General features: G+C 34.2%; 2 protein-coding genes across 6 annotated transcripts in view; one reads left to right on the top strand and one right to left on the bottom strand.

Annotated features, from left to right (window-relative positions):
- MCPH1 (microcephalin 1) overlaps positions 1–16,015 on the top strand; it is a 126,164-nt gene that overhangs the window by 57,213 nt on the left and 52,936 nt on the right. The window lies entirely within an intron of this gene.
- ANGPT2 (angiopoietin 2) overlaps positions 1–16,015 on the bottom strand; it is a 45,086-nt gene that overhangs the window by 12,133 nt on the left and 16,938 nt on the right. The window contains exons 2-5 of one of the 4 annotated variants that reach the window (XM_068678421.1): positions 9,526–9,681; positions 7,276–7,397; positions 5,263–5,495; positions 2,899–3,026 (exon numbers count right to left, since the gene is read on the bottom strand). In XM_068678421.1, coding sequence (XP_068534522.1) covers positions 2,899–3,026; positions 5,263–5,495; positions 7,276–7,397; positions 9,526–9,681 — 639 coding nt within the window. Of the gene's footprint in view, positions 1–2,898; positions 3,030–5,262; positions 5,496–7,275; positions 7,398–9,525; positions 9,682–16,015 lie in introns of all 4 variants that reach the window. The other 3 variants (XM_068678420.1, XM_068678423.1, XM_068678422.1) reach the window with 3 other exon arrangements.

Raw genomic sequence — 16,015 nt, 5'->3', positions numbered from 1 at the left:
TCACCTAATGCCTATTAACCACTAAAAGGTGAGCAAGATGATGAGACTTCCAAATCTCAGAAAACGTCTCCTCATCTGTTTTGTATTGGAGAAGCTACTTAATGCTTGGGATTAATTGTTAATGCTTGGGGTTGGAAATACTTTGTGTATGTGTATTCTAGATCTACTGCTTGTGGGATGGACCCCTTTGGAATGACTATCTAGTTTTCTTATGATCACTGGTTAGAAAAAATATGCACAGTTTTTTTGTTTGTTTTTTTTTTTTTTGGTTTGGTTTTATTGGTAACTTCAAACTTGCCCATAACACTTTCTGCAAGAAAGTTTTGGTTAAAACAGTCCTTGGCTTGGAAAGTGTGTGAGTTCTGGGATGGAAGCTCTGCCCAGAGGGGGGTGGGAATGAAGAACAGCTCAGCCACTGATTTAAGATTTGGGATACTATGTTGGTAATAGTTACGGTAACGATTAAGATTAACATATTGGGGTCGCCCAGGCTCAGACAGTCTGTCTAATTAACAGAATGAGGTTAACTGGTTCAGGTAACTGCTGTAAACATGAAGCTATTGACTTCTGTGGGTTTGCCTCTGCCATTTTTCCTTGTGTCAGCAGTCTCCTGATGTTTTTCCTCCTTGTTTTTAAAGGGACTTAGCTTTTGTCCTGCTGCAGAACAGGAAAGCTTAAAAGCTTGAAAATATTAATGGAATGAAATAATTGTTCTCCTTTCAGCTCATACTCAATTCTTTGGTTTTGTATTGTGATGGGAGACAAATTAGTAGAGTGGGATCAGTTACACAGATTACACAGAAGTTGTTTATAAGCTTGTTGAGAGGTCAGAAGGTGTTACAAGAGGAAAAGATGAAAACACAAACAGCAGTGCAGCACTTTTGGCAAATAAAAAAGGTCATTCTGTTTCCTGGTCTGAGTGGCCATAAACAGTTGAAAATGGTGTAACGTGTTGATTATCTCTAAACCTTCACTTCCCTTGACAACACCACTTATGCATTTGTATTTGTATAAAAATCTACATCAGATTAGAGCTTTATAGTCCCTTAATTTTCACTTCAAATAGCAAGGAAAGTTTTCCCTTTCTTTTTAATTGTCTTTTTTGTTCTATACAAAGTGGGCAGAATAATATTAAAATAATTAAATGTTATTGAATTATGCATTTATTTAAATAAGTTTAAACTACTGTTAACCTAGTGAATCACCCTACAGTCAAAATGCTGGGAGCTGGGGGTTGGCTAAATGTTTTAGGCCTCTATGTTCAAATATGAACTTTTTAATGTTGTACAGTCTCAGAAATTTGCAACTATACTTTTGTTTCAGAGCTAGAGTATTTCAGGTTTTAGTTTTGTAGAAATGTGAATTGCTGTAGGTTCTCAGATCATATAAATTGCCTAAAACTTTATGGCTTTGCAAGCACATTGTTAAATTCCCTAAAATACCTACTTTTTTATAAGGAAATGTCCACAATATGAAATAATAAAATAAAAAGAATATAAAATTTAGTGTTTGTCTAACACATTAACCGTTTTTTTATATTCAGACATTCCTTTCCCTCCTCAGCCTACTTTATCTGACAAGTTGGAAACAAACATTCATCATCTGATCCCCAGACTTCAACATGCTTGTTGTAGCTTTGGTTCTTTATCCTCACAATCCACCTGGGACTTTTCTGCTTTCCACGTTTTATTTTCTACTGAATTATACTATCCAAAACTTTATCATTTTATTTTACTCTAGCAAATGGAGCATTCTATCTCTATCAGGCAACCAGTGTTTTATCCAGTCACTGCCCTTTTTCACTCAGATGTCTACTATGGAGGGATGGCGCATTATTTAACTTAAACTGACAATTAAGTTAATTTCAATTAAGCACTGAATTATTTTTTTTTTCAAAAATAAATAAATAAAAGCATCCAGAGAGGATTTTAAACTAATCTATAGTGAAAGCACTGCAAAATCTCACCTTTTTAAATCATGGCTGTGTTTTCTAGGATAAATGGCTGTTATCCTGTTTCTGTTCTGATCTGATTACTAATCTAATTGTTACACAAATGCCCATAAAGCACCATAACAAACAACTGGATCCCATAAATGGGTCTAGTACTAGTAGAGTGCTTATATGAGTACACATCCCTGCGTGCTCTTTTTCTGAAGTCTGATTTTACCTCCTTTCACCACCTGGAGGGAGTTGGGCATGTGAAGGAGCTAAGAACAGTAGTGGAGATTGCTGGCCCTCCTGGCTGCCTCAAGTGCTAACCTTGGGTTTTCTTTGAGGAATGATATTATGTCCTTGAGATTGAGCAAACTTCAAAGGAAGAGCTAGTTCAATGTGATACTTGATGGAAAGCTATATTCTTTTAACATCCAACAATAAACTAGCTGTTACAGTACAGTCAATGGATGTCATGGCTATAAAATACTCACACCTGACATACATTAGTGTGTCAGGTGTGAGTATTTCCTTGGAATATATTCCAAGGAAAGGTCTGTTTTATTTGAGGACTTTCATGCATTTTAGGCAGTCATTGTGATTTGTCCCACTGATTGCGTAGGGCAATTTTATTGGAGTTAGAGATGTGATAAAGAAATAAAATGCTATATTGATTTTTATCATGCTAACCATGTGGAAACTATGTGGAAAAGAATGAAATTCTGGCATGCTGAAGTGAACAACAGCAATGCTTGTTCATTTCAGCTAAGCCAAGATTTCACCTGAACCATCTTCCTTTGAGATACTCAGATCTATGTCATGCCCATTAAAAAAACAAACAAAATCTAAGTAGTAAGGTTCACTATTAGGTTCACTATTACCTTGCCTTTAAAATAGTACATTTACTAGATAAAATAACTTTTTATCACATACTGTGCCCAGGTAGCTGTTTATAGCCAGCCTACCTTCTTTTCCTGTGCAGTGTTAGGAACTGTTAAGGTGTAGATTCCACTTGTTGTGAGTCCAGATTTGAAAGCTTCAGCACAGTCTTTGAAGCTGATTTGTTCCTCTTTAGCCATGAAGTTGTTCTTAGCTGCTAAAAATGCAATAGAAATGGAAGGCGTTAAGAGGAGATGAATAAAAGTTACTAAGACGTGATTACTGATGTAATCAATTTATAGCTTTGCAGTAACAAAAATATGTCTGGTCCTGAAAGAAATGTCCAATTAAGATATTAGTTATGTGTTACTTTAGAGACATTACTCCAATGCAAGCATGACTGCTTGATAGGTTGAAAAGTGATGACAGCTATTAATATTAAGAAAACTTAGGATATATCTTTCAGCTTAGCAATGATACCTTTCAGCTTCCATTGCCTTTAGATTGCATGACAACCTCTACCTGCATTAACTATTACAAACATATCTAACTAGAAACTGATTGTATTAAAGCTGACCAGTACTCCAAAATTGTGAAATCTAGCAGAAGAGTTATTCTGTCTTTTATAATTCAGCCGACTGGAGTAACTGCAAAGTTTTAGCTAGGTTTTTGCCCCATGCTGAGCAGGAACAACGCTGCATGTACCAAGCTGAAGCTTGGCAGTTCAGGCCAACCCACTAAGGAAACATCCCTTCTGGAATTCATTTCTGTAAAAAATACATTTTAATATGCCTAAGCCGTCTTGTTTTACAGAACAATCTAAGGCTCATCTTTTTGCCTCAGTTCTTTATTAACTATGGAGGTTGGAATTTCCTGGCATTTAGCCTGCTGACTGATATTTCATATTTGACCCTTCTGGGGTTGGTTCTGTGTATTTTCCCTTTTAATCTAAGAAACGCAGCCAGTTTGTACAAAGTTTTAGGTGCTATATAAGTACATGCATGTATTATTGTTGCTTAATGTTATGTTCTCTTTAGCTCACTTATTCATTACTTACCTGTTTTCATGTTTTGCCTTAAATACAAAAATAACACGTTCAGTGTTTTAATTGCTTTTCCACACTCTATTGTTTGTAAACTGTCTTAGGAGCTTTCCCTGCTAATTTTGTCTTTTTGGCAAACATTCATTATTTTTTCCACTCTGGCTTTAATGGTGTTGTAGCCAACACGACTTTGACTTGTTTACTTATTTGTGCACTAGCATAGCAGATAACATCAGCAGGAACATGTACAGCTTTGCTAATGGTATTTATTTAAGGGGATAGTGGCAGTTACTAACACAAAAAAAAACTTGAGGTTTCACTTTGTTTAGAAAAATCTACATCATCATATTATTTAGGACTCTATCAAAAGTAAGCACTTCTGAACACCTGTTTCCTTTATTGTGAGCTAAATAGAGTAATTCAGTATAGTCCATCCATACTGTCTTTTATGTTGCAATAGGAACCATTGTGAAATTTTCTTGGAATTTAATTTTAAATCCTTTTTTAGGGGTTCTAAATTCTTGTGGATTTCTAGTCCAGATTACTTTACAGGCAAACATGATAGATTCATTGCTGTTTTATGTGGCACATCTTTAACTTCTAAATTTGTCAAAATTTGATATCAGACATGAAGTTTAAGATGAAAAAAAATGTTCACGTTTAACTTACATTTATCCATAACCTTCAGCTTATGGTCTATGTGTTTTTCTGTGGAGTATGTGAACCCACATAAAAGTGGAAACTTATGCTTTCATGCTGGGCTGCCAAGCATATTAGGGATGAAGCTAATGCCTATAAAAGTTGTTAGGCTGACTGATTTGTAGGACGAATAGGGAAGTTTCAGTGAAAGACTGGAGAACCTGCTGTCCTGGGCTGGTTCTTTCTGTGGTCTGGGGCATACATAGATGCTAACCTCTGGGCCAGTGTTGATGATTTATCCTTTTACAGCCACTACATATTGTCATTTCTTTGCTCAGCTCTGTGTATTTTGAACAATGCGAGGTGGCAGAAGCAATAGCTGTGAGCAGGAATCAAAGCTACGATCTTATATTATGTAGTCTAGCCTAGAGCTGTGGCTAAGGGAGAGTGCACTGCCAGGTGAATGAATACCATGTTGGATGAATACTTGGCATCACTGTATTTTGTCGAACTTCTGGAGAACTGGGCAGGCAAGCCAATATAACTCTCAGAAGATGAACAAAATAATGAAAATAAATGATATAAATATATTTTTCCTAGAAAAAATAAGTCAGTAAGCTCAGATGCAGAATTTAAGGCAAAAAATACAAGTTTTGAGAAGCACAAGTGTAAAAAAAAATAAAAAATGGTTGTTGAGCTTTAGAGGTGGTAATGTATGCAAATCAGGGAATGTAACTTAAATTATATAAGCATGTACTCTTTTACTTACGGTTTGGTGTTGATATCATAGTAAGCAAGTTATGAACGGTCTCCATCAAATCATGTTGCTGTTTTTGCAGAACAGAGTTGTTTACCGTGGCTGTAACTAACTGCTTTTCTAGTTCTTCTATAATGGAATTCTGTCTGGCTACTAGGACCTGAAGCTGATCTTTTTCATCTTTTATTGACTTCAGCTGAAGTGTGTGCTTGTCTTCCATCTCAAGAACTCTTTTTTCTAGAAAGCTTAATAAAAAAAAAACTACAATTAGACTCTTAGGAAAGAATTCTGAATTAATGTAAAGAGTATTAAGCCTGTTGCATATATGCTTTATTTTATTATAGAACTAATTAGTAAATAAATAATAATATCTGGTATAGTCTCTATGACAAGCTTTTGAGGTATAGCAATTGGGTCCTGACTTGACATTATGAAAGGAACGATATAATTTAGTCCAGAAAAGAGTAATGCTATAACTACAGGGAGAATCAGTATAAAACATACGTAGACCCAAAGTAACCATTACTTATGACTGTGCCAAAGTAACAATTACTTATGGCCATTACTTATTACTTATGCCTTGAATATCATTCCCTCAGAGGTTAAGCATATTAGTGAAGGTTTTCACATTTTTCACCCTATGAAAAGAAAAAAAAATCTTCTAAAGATGAACCTTTGAACTTTTCATGTGTCTTGTGTTATAATAAATATATATTTCTATATATAAATATATAGAAGTATCTTATATTTAGGGCAGTATATATTATTTATAATATATTCTAGCCTTTAAAAATGGAAATGTGCAAATAGTTCCTTGAAGACATTCCTATCTCCACTTCTGGAGCGGGTATGAGTAGGTGATTGGCAGGAATGTTATTGCAGTGGTTCTGATGCATACCATGAGAGGTAATGTTAAAGATGCATGACCAGAAAGCAGAAGTTAGCCTAAAATCCATTACTTTTATTGAAAAAAATCTTGAACCTTTTAGTCATGTTTCAAACAGATTAAAGCAATGTCATATCATCTTTTATTAGGTGAGAAATAATGCATTTGTGTTTACATTTAAAAATAATAATAACAAAAAAAAAACAAAAACGCATGTATGGTTCTCATTGAAACACGTTGTCTCTGAAGGAGAAAACTTACAATTTGTTGTATTTCTGGTTTTGGATTTTACTATAAACTGTTTCTTGCCAAAAGTAAAGTACAGAAATGGATAGCAGAAGTAGTTGGCTTTTGGTCTGAATTTCATAAGACTGACTACTTCTGAAGCTTGTATATGAGCAGTAGTTGACTCTTCTCACCAGGTTAGTAAAAGACTGTGGCCATGACAATAAAATGCATTTTTCTGGTAATAAGGGCAGCTACAATCTGTTTTTCTCTTCACTTCTCCATCTTCACAGAAGAGGTGTTTGAGATCAGAAATTAAACTGACTTAAAGAATTGATATGTTTGTTTTAGGGTAATCTTCAGTACCATTTCCTTCAGTGCCAATGCCAGTACAAGTAGTCCTGGTATTTAGATCAACTTCTGTTGTCACAGAATTAGGGTTTTCAGTTCTAAAGAAAAATCTTACACTCTTCAGAAGTAGTCTTAAACTCATTTGTCCCTTTGTGAACCAAGAGATTTTTTTTTCCCCTGTGTAGAATATAACCACAAATTGTCTCTTCAAGGATACTTAAAAATTCTCCTCAAGAACTCTTCAAGGTAGATTTTAACTGAAATAAATAAATTTACTAAAATTAATGATCCTACCACAACAGAAAATTAATGCCGCTGTATAGAAGGATATCTACAAAAATAAAAATTTACTATGGTGGTTATAACTGAGGAATGAGAATCTACAAATTTTATCAGCATTTTGCAATTTCTAAAAAAGAAAAATTGAAAAATGTTAGTAACAATTTCAGTATTAACAATTTAAATATCCACATTGAAGTTAAAAATATAAATAAAATTCAATTCTAAAGCCATTTAAAGGGCACTTTTAGGAAATATTTTATCAAATTGATATGCCAACTTACCTGTTTTTTTCTTGTAATTTAGTTATCTCATTGGTCTGATCTGAAATCTGTCTTTCTAATTTATTTGTTGAAAGAGAGTGTTCCAAAAGCTGAAGCTCAAGTCTGGTTGTCTGGTTTAATACCTAAATAAAATTTATAAAAATATTTGCAGATCAAGATAACATCTTTTAAACTGATTGTAATATCTTTATATTGAGAAGTCATGCAAATCTCTATGTAAGTCTCTAATTCAAAAGTTTTCTTTGAACACATTTGGGCACAAATGCTCAAAAAATTAGAAAGAAGTACAATACACAGGGTTGCATGAATTTTGTTGTTATGCTACCATTGATCATTGGGAGTTCTTCAATATTATTCTGCATTTCTGATCAGAGATTGAGAGTTACTATGACGTTAGTTTTGCTGTCATGGCTTCCCCCGTTTTAATCTTTTTATTTCATTACTGGCACTATTGGGTTGTTAATCAGAGAATAATTTGAGTTGTTTTCTCAACCTAGTGTAGGAAGAAATCACTTTGCGTCTCTCCCACTGGTTGAAATCTTGGCCCAGTCCTCTGAATTCAGTGGTTCCCTTTTAGGAAGTTTCCTTAATCCCAAATTACATTTTAAAGAGTTTGTTATGTGACCACACTTTGGTTGTTGACTCATTCCTTGCATTATAATTTTACCTGTTTTTGTATATATTCTCTACTATCTAAATCTATTTGTATCTTTAAATGAAGAACTTGAGAAACACAGAAGGTGCTTTTTGTTTGGTATTGGATTGCGTTACTTTGAGGCATGTTTTCTAGAAATATTTATTCATTGTTTTAGAACAGCTTTTTTTAATTCAGTAGAATTTGGCTTTCGTTGGCAGGAAGAATTGATTACTCATGTCCTTCATGTTAAACAGTCATTCAGGACATGATTTCACACTTAACTGTAATTGAAAATTATTGCCAAAAAGTAAGTGTCCTTGAGAGAGCAATTGTTTGGTTAATTTCCTTATGTTGTTAATTAAGACCTTAACCCAGCCACCACTAATTTCTAGCAGAGAAGGAAAGTTACAGTCATGGTTTTCTTCCTGTAAGCAGAAAATAACTAAATAATTTCCATAAAATAATTACTGTCAATGAAAAAATACATTTTCTCAGCATGTAAAAAATACTGGGCTCCCTAATAATAAAGTCAGAAAGTTGAACTCAGCAAATTTGTGAACTGAGAACTGTAAGTTTATCAAAAAACGCGCAAAGGCTTATTTTAGGTTAAAAACATATATCATTGGATAAATTATACAGATATAAAAATGCCTAGCAAGGATTTTAGGTCGTGTGCACTGTTTCTAAAATATAAAATGTAATGTGCTACATACTATTTTCACTACTTGTCTGGAAATTATATATCTGAACTTTTCTACCTACTTAGCAAAACTACAAATATACAGCATTCTACATTCATTGAACTTGTCCTTAACTTAAGTATAACATCTTAAAAATTTGCATTTTATTTCACGGGATACCTTATTTTATTAACACTTTCCAATTAAAGCAATAATTAAAGATAAATCTTTTAATATTTTTGTTTGAAATTGTTAAGAGAATAACATATACAGTAGGAAAGTTTACTTCTGTGTGAATATACATTTCCAGTGGCTACCTCCTAACTTTTTTTTCTTGATTCATCTCTAGTTGTTTTGTTTATCCCTCTGTCAAGTAAGAATATTAAAATGCATTGTGCTGGCAATTAACTGTTATTCCACTTACAGCATCTATGAAAAGAGTCTTTAAAAATACAATTTGTATAAGAAATGTTTAAAAAATCAAAAGAAAATTCAAACAAACAAACAAAAAAAAGGTTAGCTCAGCAAATGGAAAAAAAAAAAGACAGAGTGGGAAGGAACTCTGTTAGCTAAGATCTGGTGGCAAGACATGAATAATGAACAGAGATACACAATGGGTGCATAAAAGCATATGCTTACCTAAGAGCATGCTTGGATATACACTAGTATTTTCACATACACTATCTTTAAACATATTTCTCTAGACATACTTCAAATCCTTCCATAATGGAAGTTTTTCAAGTGGTAACATTGAGCTTGAGATGGATTTATAAATTGCCAAATCTTACTGTTTTCTTAATCTGGGGTAGAGCTGTTGATGGTACTGGTTAACTTTTAATTGCTGAACTGCAGATTGTAACACTAGACTGTGTTAAGTGTAATTATAGGTATTTGGGAAGCAGAAGCATTTTTAGGTTGAAATAATTTACTTACTTGTGCTTCAACATCTGTTAATTTGCGGGTCTGTTCAGCTGTTTGATTTAGTAAGTTTGTGCCTATTTCAATCATTACTGCAGTCTGGTTCTGCACTGCAGTTTGCTGGATCTCTACCATTTCTTTCTTCATACTGTCTTGGATGTAATTCTCAAGCTACATGGGAAAGGAAAGAGAGAAGAAGATAGTTGCATTCTTTAAATGTTGGAAGGGGGGTGGCAGTACCGTAAGCTTGCTGACTGCCTTGCTAAACAAATTTGCTTTTTGTCCTTGTCTGTTATCCATTTATGTGAAGCTTCCCAACATTAAACTCTGTCAGAGGAAGGGCAAATATGACAAGGAATGCGTGGCCACCCATTTTCTAAAGACAAGAGCACAGATATGCTGGAGGTAGATAGAAGGCACAGCGGTGAGAATGCTTGCAGACACTGGGAACCTCTTCCGTGTTAGAGCTCCCACCATTGTAACCACTAGAGGAGCTTCACCAGCTTTGGCAGCGATGGGAATTTTTTTAGAAGACAAAAGCTTAGGAGTTTAGTCATCTTCCTGTATCTAGACTCAAATATTTTCAAAAGCATTTTTCATCACATGACTAGGAGTCAGAGAGGAGGTCGGATGTCATTTAACACTGTTATGTGTGTATTTTTATCAGAGACAATTCAAATAAAGACATGAAACAGTAGGAAAACCCATAAATACTTTAAATTCCTATTATTTCAGAATGTAAAAACTTTTAAATACTTGATTCCAAAGTCATTTTTTGTGGCTAAACCAATGAGGCCTTTTTGGTAGTTATTTCATAAAAGAATACACTACTTTCAAGGAAACCAAGGAGAAAATTCCATTAGCCTGTCATGAAGTCCTTCTTTCCATGTGTCTGAATTATCCAAAAAAGTCTGATTTTTCTCAATGCTTCTTTAAAATCACGAAATGTATAACTCTGTAAATATTTAATTTTACTTGCATTTGCAGATGTTTGAACTCTTTTAAAAATCCAGGCCACATGATTTTTGTTGTTGTTGATATGGTAAATTTCTAGAATCAAGTTTCTACTTCAAATATCAGTGATGTCATATTTCTGTGGGTATATTGCTTTCAAGTTTTAGTCTCACTGATGTCTGCAAAATTATGTGTATACTCAGTTTTTCAAGTGTACTAATAAATCGTTACTTAAAATGGTTCCAGAAAATGTTAAGCATTGAAGAAAAATAACCTTGAGGAACCTTAAGTCAGGTTACAGTAATACGAATTTAACCCTTTTTGATCATGCCTTTCTAGTTAGATTATACATTAAAACAGCTTCACTTATAGGGATCTAGATTCAGTGGTTTTGCTTTAGAATCCAGTGTTTGTTTCTTTCTTAGTGTTGGGAAGTCAGAATACATATGCCTAAACCTGAAGTCAGATCCTTCTTTAATAAAAAATGAACCTTCGGAGGTAAAAAGGAGTCATCTTAACAGATAAATCCTCTAAATTAGGATTTCGGTAGCTGTGGAAAGCAAAAGGTGCCCTTTCAAAATGTAAGAACTGTTAATCTGTAAAAGGGAAATGAAAAAAAAAAAAAATCTGACAAGAAAGGCTTTTATTTTGAAAATAAAAAGAACCTAAGTCTGCATTTCCAAATTTCCAGAGTTTGGAAATTTCCAAAGAGGCAAGCAGAAGAATTTCAGAACAATAATTTAAAAATTCCCATTTGTAGGTCATATTTTTGCCAAGGCTTTAGCACTTTTGGGGCAGATGTTCAATTTAATACAGTTAAAAGATAAATAGCAAAGCAATCCTTGTATGTGTTATTGTTAACCATAATCTCATTATATGGGTGAACAATGTTTGGCTTTCTAGTGTCTTGTTTAGGATTTTCTTGTCTGAGCAACATGTTGCAAAGGTTTCTTTGGGATGGCAGTGGGGTAGGGAAGATTGATTAGGGGTAGAGAGATGGAATTCATTTTCAGCTTCTGTCTCTCTACTCTCATCATAAAATGAGCTAACTTTCTGGCTTACCTGTACTCATTCTTTATGAAATAAATACTGTATTTGTAGATCATCACTTGGAGCTATAAAAATACCAGACCTACAAATGAACTTTTATTTGATATACTAATTATTGATCACTGGGTTATTTCCTTTGTATTCTAATACAGCTAAAAAATTATTTGACTTTACATGCTGTTGTAACAGCAAAAATAAGTTCCTAGACATTCAGAACTTATAGGCTTTGTACTTCAGGGAATCCACATAAGCAAGATCACTCCCATGTTGTTTGAGCAAGAGAACCATAAAAATTTTTATCTTCATGCTGACCTACAAAGAGGATACTAGTTAATAATAAATAGTTAGCACGTATTCTTTCAAACATTATTTCTTCTTCATCCAGTGTGACCAAACTTTCAAAACGCTATCTGTTTGTTCACTCCATTCAGTCTATGTAGCTGGTGAACTACAATGTGCAACGGAAATTCCAAAATCTGGTATGGACCAAGGAGATATGCAAGATTCTGAAGGCTTTTATATAGATAAAATATTAACATTTTCACCAAAGTTAGATGCTGCTCCATGAAGACTGAGAGCAATTAATGTGTGTCTCCCTAAAGAGGCTAGACACATGGGGATTAAACAGTTTGAGTCCAAATTAACTTTAGAGTAGAAGCTGGAGAACTGAACGTCATCAAGGACATCTTGTAAAACAACTTTACTATAAATGCACTTCTCTCAAAAGAAAATTGCAGGAGATGCTTTTTATCTTTTTCAATACCACAGTCATTTATTATGACACTTTTATAAAAATCAAAGATATGGCCTCACCTGGCACACATAATGTACATCCATGGTTAGAAGGCATGTTGAAAAAACAAGGCATGTTCACAGAAAAACAAACGATCAGTGAGGCATCTTAGGTATCAGAGAGCTACCATATGAGAAAGCACTGAAAATATGTTTTGTTTATGTTTGATTGTTGGTTTTGTTTGTTTGTTTGTTTGTTTTTATATAGAAAAAGGCCTACAATAGAAATAAAGAAGACAATGAGTAGTTCAGTGAAGAAAGACTGATCAACATTTTTTATTTTTTCCACTGCATTAAAATGAACAAAATATCTCAGAAAGTAATTGTGGATGTTAAACCTCATTCTCCAAGGTTTTCTACAGATAGTGGTCAAAATGAGATATCTGCAAATATCTGCAAACAGGATTGCAGAATTGCATGGCTTCTTTGAAAATGTTATCACTGAGTTGTTCCAAAACCTACTACTAGAAAAAGAGTTAATTCTGGGCTTAAAGGTAAGGTAAACATTTTAAGGTAGGCTTAGGCAATTCCCCACAGCTGTAAGGTTGTTCTGATTACAGTACACAAAAACTGTGATTACAGTTTAAGGCATCTGGTGGTTCTGGTTGCCAGATTTTTATACCCCTTATAATTGTGCTTGCAACCTTAGAAAGCAGTTTTGTTTAGATAAACAGATCTGCAGTTTCGTAATTTATCTTACTTGAATATCTTTAAGTATAAGCCTAACTCTGAACATCTAAACTTTGTATCATTTGCTCTTTTTTTCAAATAATGTATCATTCATGTGATCCATTCTAAGTTGTTGAAGTATTCTCTTGACTCCAGTTTAAGAGTTTGTCTTCAAATCTATTTTTCAACTGAAAAATGTTAAATAGATAATTTAGGAAATATGGTATTAGTGCTTACTAATATGAAATATGAACAGGAAAAGGGATTTACTTTAAAATTAATGGCCAGTTTCATGATCTGGTTCATTTATCCTAATTTAGAGCAACATGAAGCATCAAAATTATAGGGATCTATTAAGTGGCTTTGTAGCTTCTTGTGCTTTTTCCCCCTAAAAATCCTACAAAGCATACCTGCATAAACTCCTCTGTTCTTTTCTTTGTATTCAATAATCCTCTTCCACTTCTGTGCATTCTCTGCTTGTACGTATCATAAAAATATTTTTTCCTGACCTGAATAAAGATATGCACTCGTCTCTCTTGGTTTATAATCCACTCCCTTTGTGCCATAAAATGTGAAACTGTAGAAAATAGGAATTTTTAACAGCTACATTTCTTTTGCTTTTTGTTCATTCTGTGTGTGGTTTTTGGTTGTTTGTTTGTGTGTGTTTGCTTGCTTTAGAGGCAGGTGCTTACTTTCATCTTCTAAGATGAATACAAGTTACTTTCATCCATGATGCCTATCCTCTTCCCCTGATCTTAGTGAGAGCAAAACATTTGCATACTTTTATATAAAGGTGTATTCCTTTGAAAGCGAGTACAAGAATATTTTGATACGGGCTCTGGTTAAGGTAGTTGACTGAATTTCACCAATATTAACGATTTGCAGCCATCTGGAAGAGTTAATTTTTTGTGCTCACTTCTTTGCGGAGTGTTCTCCATCAGCTTCTGCCAAGCAATCTCCTTTATTTATAAGTATTGTTGCACACTCAGAATTTCTGAGCAGGGGAGAATAGCCGGGGTCATTTACAAGAAGGAAGGGGACAGGAATGAAGTGCTGCAGTTCCCGTCCAAGAGTTCAGTAGCTTGGTATTTTGGTTTGTGCAGCAAAATATTGTCTGTCTTCTCAATACTTTGATCCAATTCTAAAGATGCAACAGGGTTTATTTGTCAGATTTCTTCTTTGTCACATGACTACTTTGGGGAAGATAAATTTTAATCTCTTGTTAATTCAACAAAAAGCTTGAACATAAGACTTTGGTCTTAATATATGTTAACCTTCATTACATGATGATTATTTTGGACAAAATAATTGTCAAAACCTAATAGCTGACTCTTAATGAAGCATCTTCAGAAATTCAAACAATCTTCTCAGAAGAACGGTGTAGAGGAGAGAGAAAGAAATATAGCTTAGTTTGAAAGGAGAAATAGTTGACAATAGTTTTGGGCCCCTCACTTCAAGAAATACATTCTCACTTCAAGAAAGAGCATGTCCAGAGAAGGGCTACAAAGCTGTTGAAGGGCCTGGAAATATGAGGAGTGGCTGAAGGAACTGCAGTTGTTTAGTCTGGAGAAGAGGAGGCACAGGGGAGACCTTATTACTCTCTACAACTACCTGAAAGGAAGGTGTGGGGAGCCAGGGGTCAGCCTCTTCTCACAGGTAAACAGCGATAGGACTAGAGGGAGTGGCTTCAAGTCATGCCAGGGGAGATTTAGGTTATAAATGAGGAGACATTTCTTCTTAGAAAGAGTAGCCAGGCATTGGAACGGGTTGCCCAGGGAGGTGGTAGAGTCAGCGTCCCTGGGGGTGTTTAAGGTAAGGTTGAAACTGGTGCTTAGGGACATGGTTTAGTGGGTGATAGTGGTGGTAGGGGGATGGTTGGATCAGATGATCTTGGATGTCTTTTTCCAACCTTTATGACTCTGTGATTCTATTATCTCCAGAATGCAGTAATTATGGAGAATGCAGTATTGTAATGTGTAAAGGCACAATAGGTGGAGTGTGTGTAATTTTTCCACCTTCACTGGTGTTGCGATAATGTTATGTTGATTTTGGTGTGGGGAATTCTTTTTTTGATGTAAATGAAACTTGTGAAGATTGTGTGATGGGCACATATTTGTGTAATTCCTAATATTTCAGTGATTGCTCATGGGAATTTTTCATGAAAAAATCTATTTTTTGTGTAATTTTGGCTTAAATTGTATGAAATGAAAGCACAGAGGGAAGAAGACACGTTTTTCCAAATGTGCTTAAACAGCAAAAACAGGTAGGAAAATAAAAAAAAATATATATATATAGTAACATAGTTATGGTGATGCATTTTTAAAAAGACAAAATTCTCTAAGGATTTTAATTTCAGATTGTCATGCTTCTTCAGTACTTCAAGTCATACAAAATCATAAAATTTGATTTAAAACTTTAGCAAAGTTGCCAAAAGATGTGATGGAGCCCATTCCAAAACATTACTTTTATAACCAAGATTGTCTATTTTTTTTTTCCTTAAATCAAGCTTTAAATTGGCAAGAAAGAAAAGACAACATGTAGGGTATGTGTTAACAGCAATTTGTTTTCAAACTATTGGCAGAGATGTTATAAATTGTTTATGACAGCAACAGTTTGCCAATTCTTATTTAAATGAAGAGCCTTCCTCGTTTCTGTTGTATAGTTTGTGTCCATGTTACAGAATGATTTTCCAAAGAATCAGCAAATTATTTGTACATTTTGTAGACACTTTAACTTACCCCTTTTTCATTTAAAGTTGTAAAGGACGTCTTGCTTTTGCTCTTTTCTACCAAATGGTTAGTCTACACTAATTAAGCTCTCGTGTTCCTGGTAGAAATTACATAGCTATATGAATATATACTTCTTTGCCAAATGCTACCCTGTATAAACAGTACAAATAATGCTGGCTGCTAGTTTCATTTTATAGAATTTGTCAGTTATTGGAGCAAACAGTCTTTCCAAAGAAATTGTGGTGATTTCTTTATAGTATTTATAATCTGATTCTGTCAACTGTCACATTCATTTTCAGAAAGAGTGGTAA

The sequence above is a fragment of the Anas acuta genome, chromosome 3, assembly GCF_963932015.1.
Source record: "Anas acuta chromosome 3, bAnaAcu1.1, whole genome shotgun sequence".
Lineage (NCBI taxonomy): Eukaryota > Metazoa > Chordata > Aves > Anseriformes > Anatidae > Anas > Anas acuta.
This window is presented reverse-complemented; position numbering and strand designations above follow the sequence as displayed.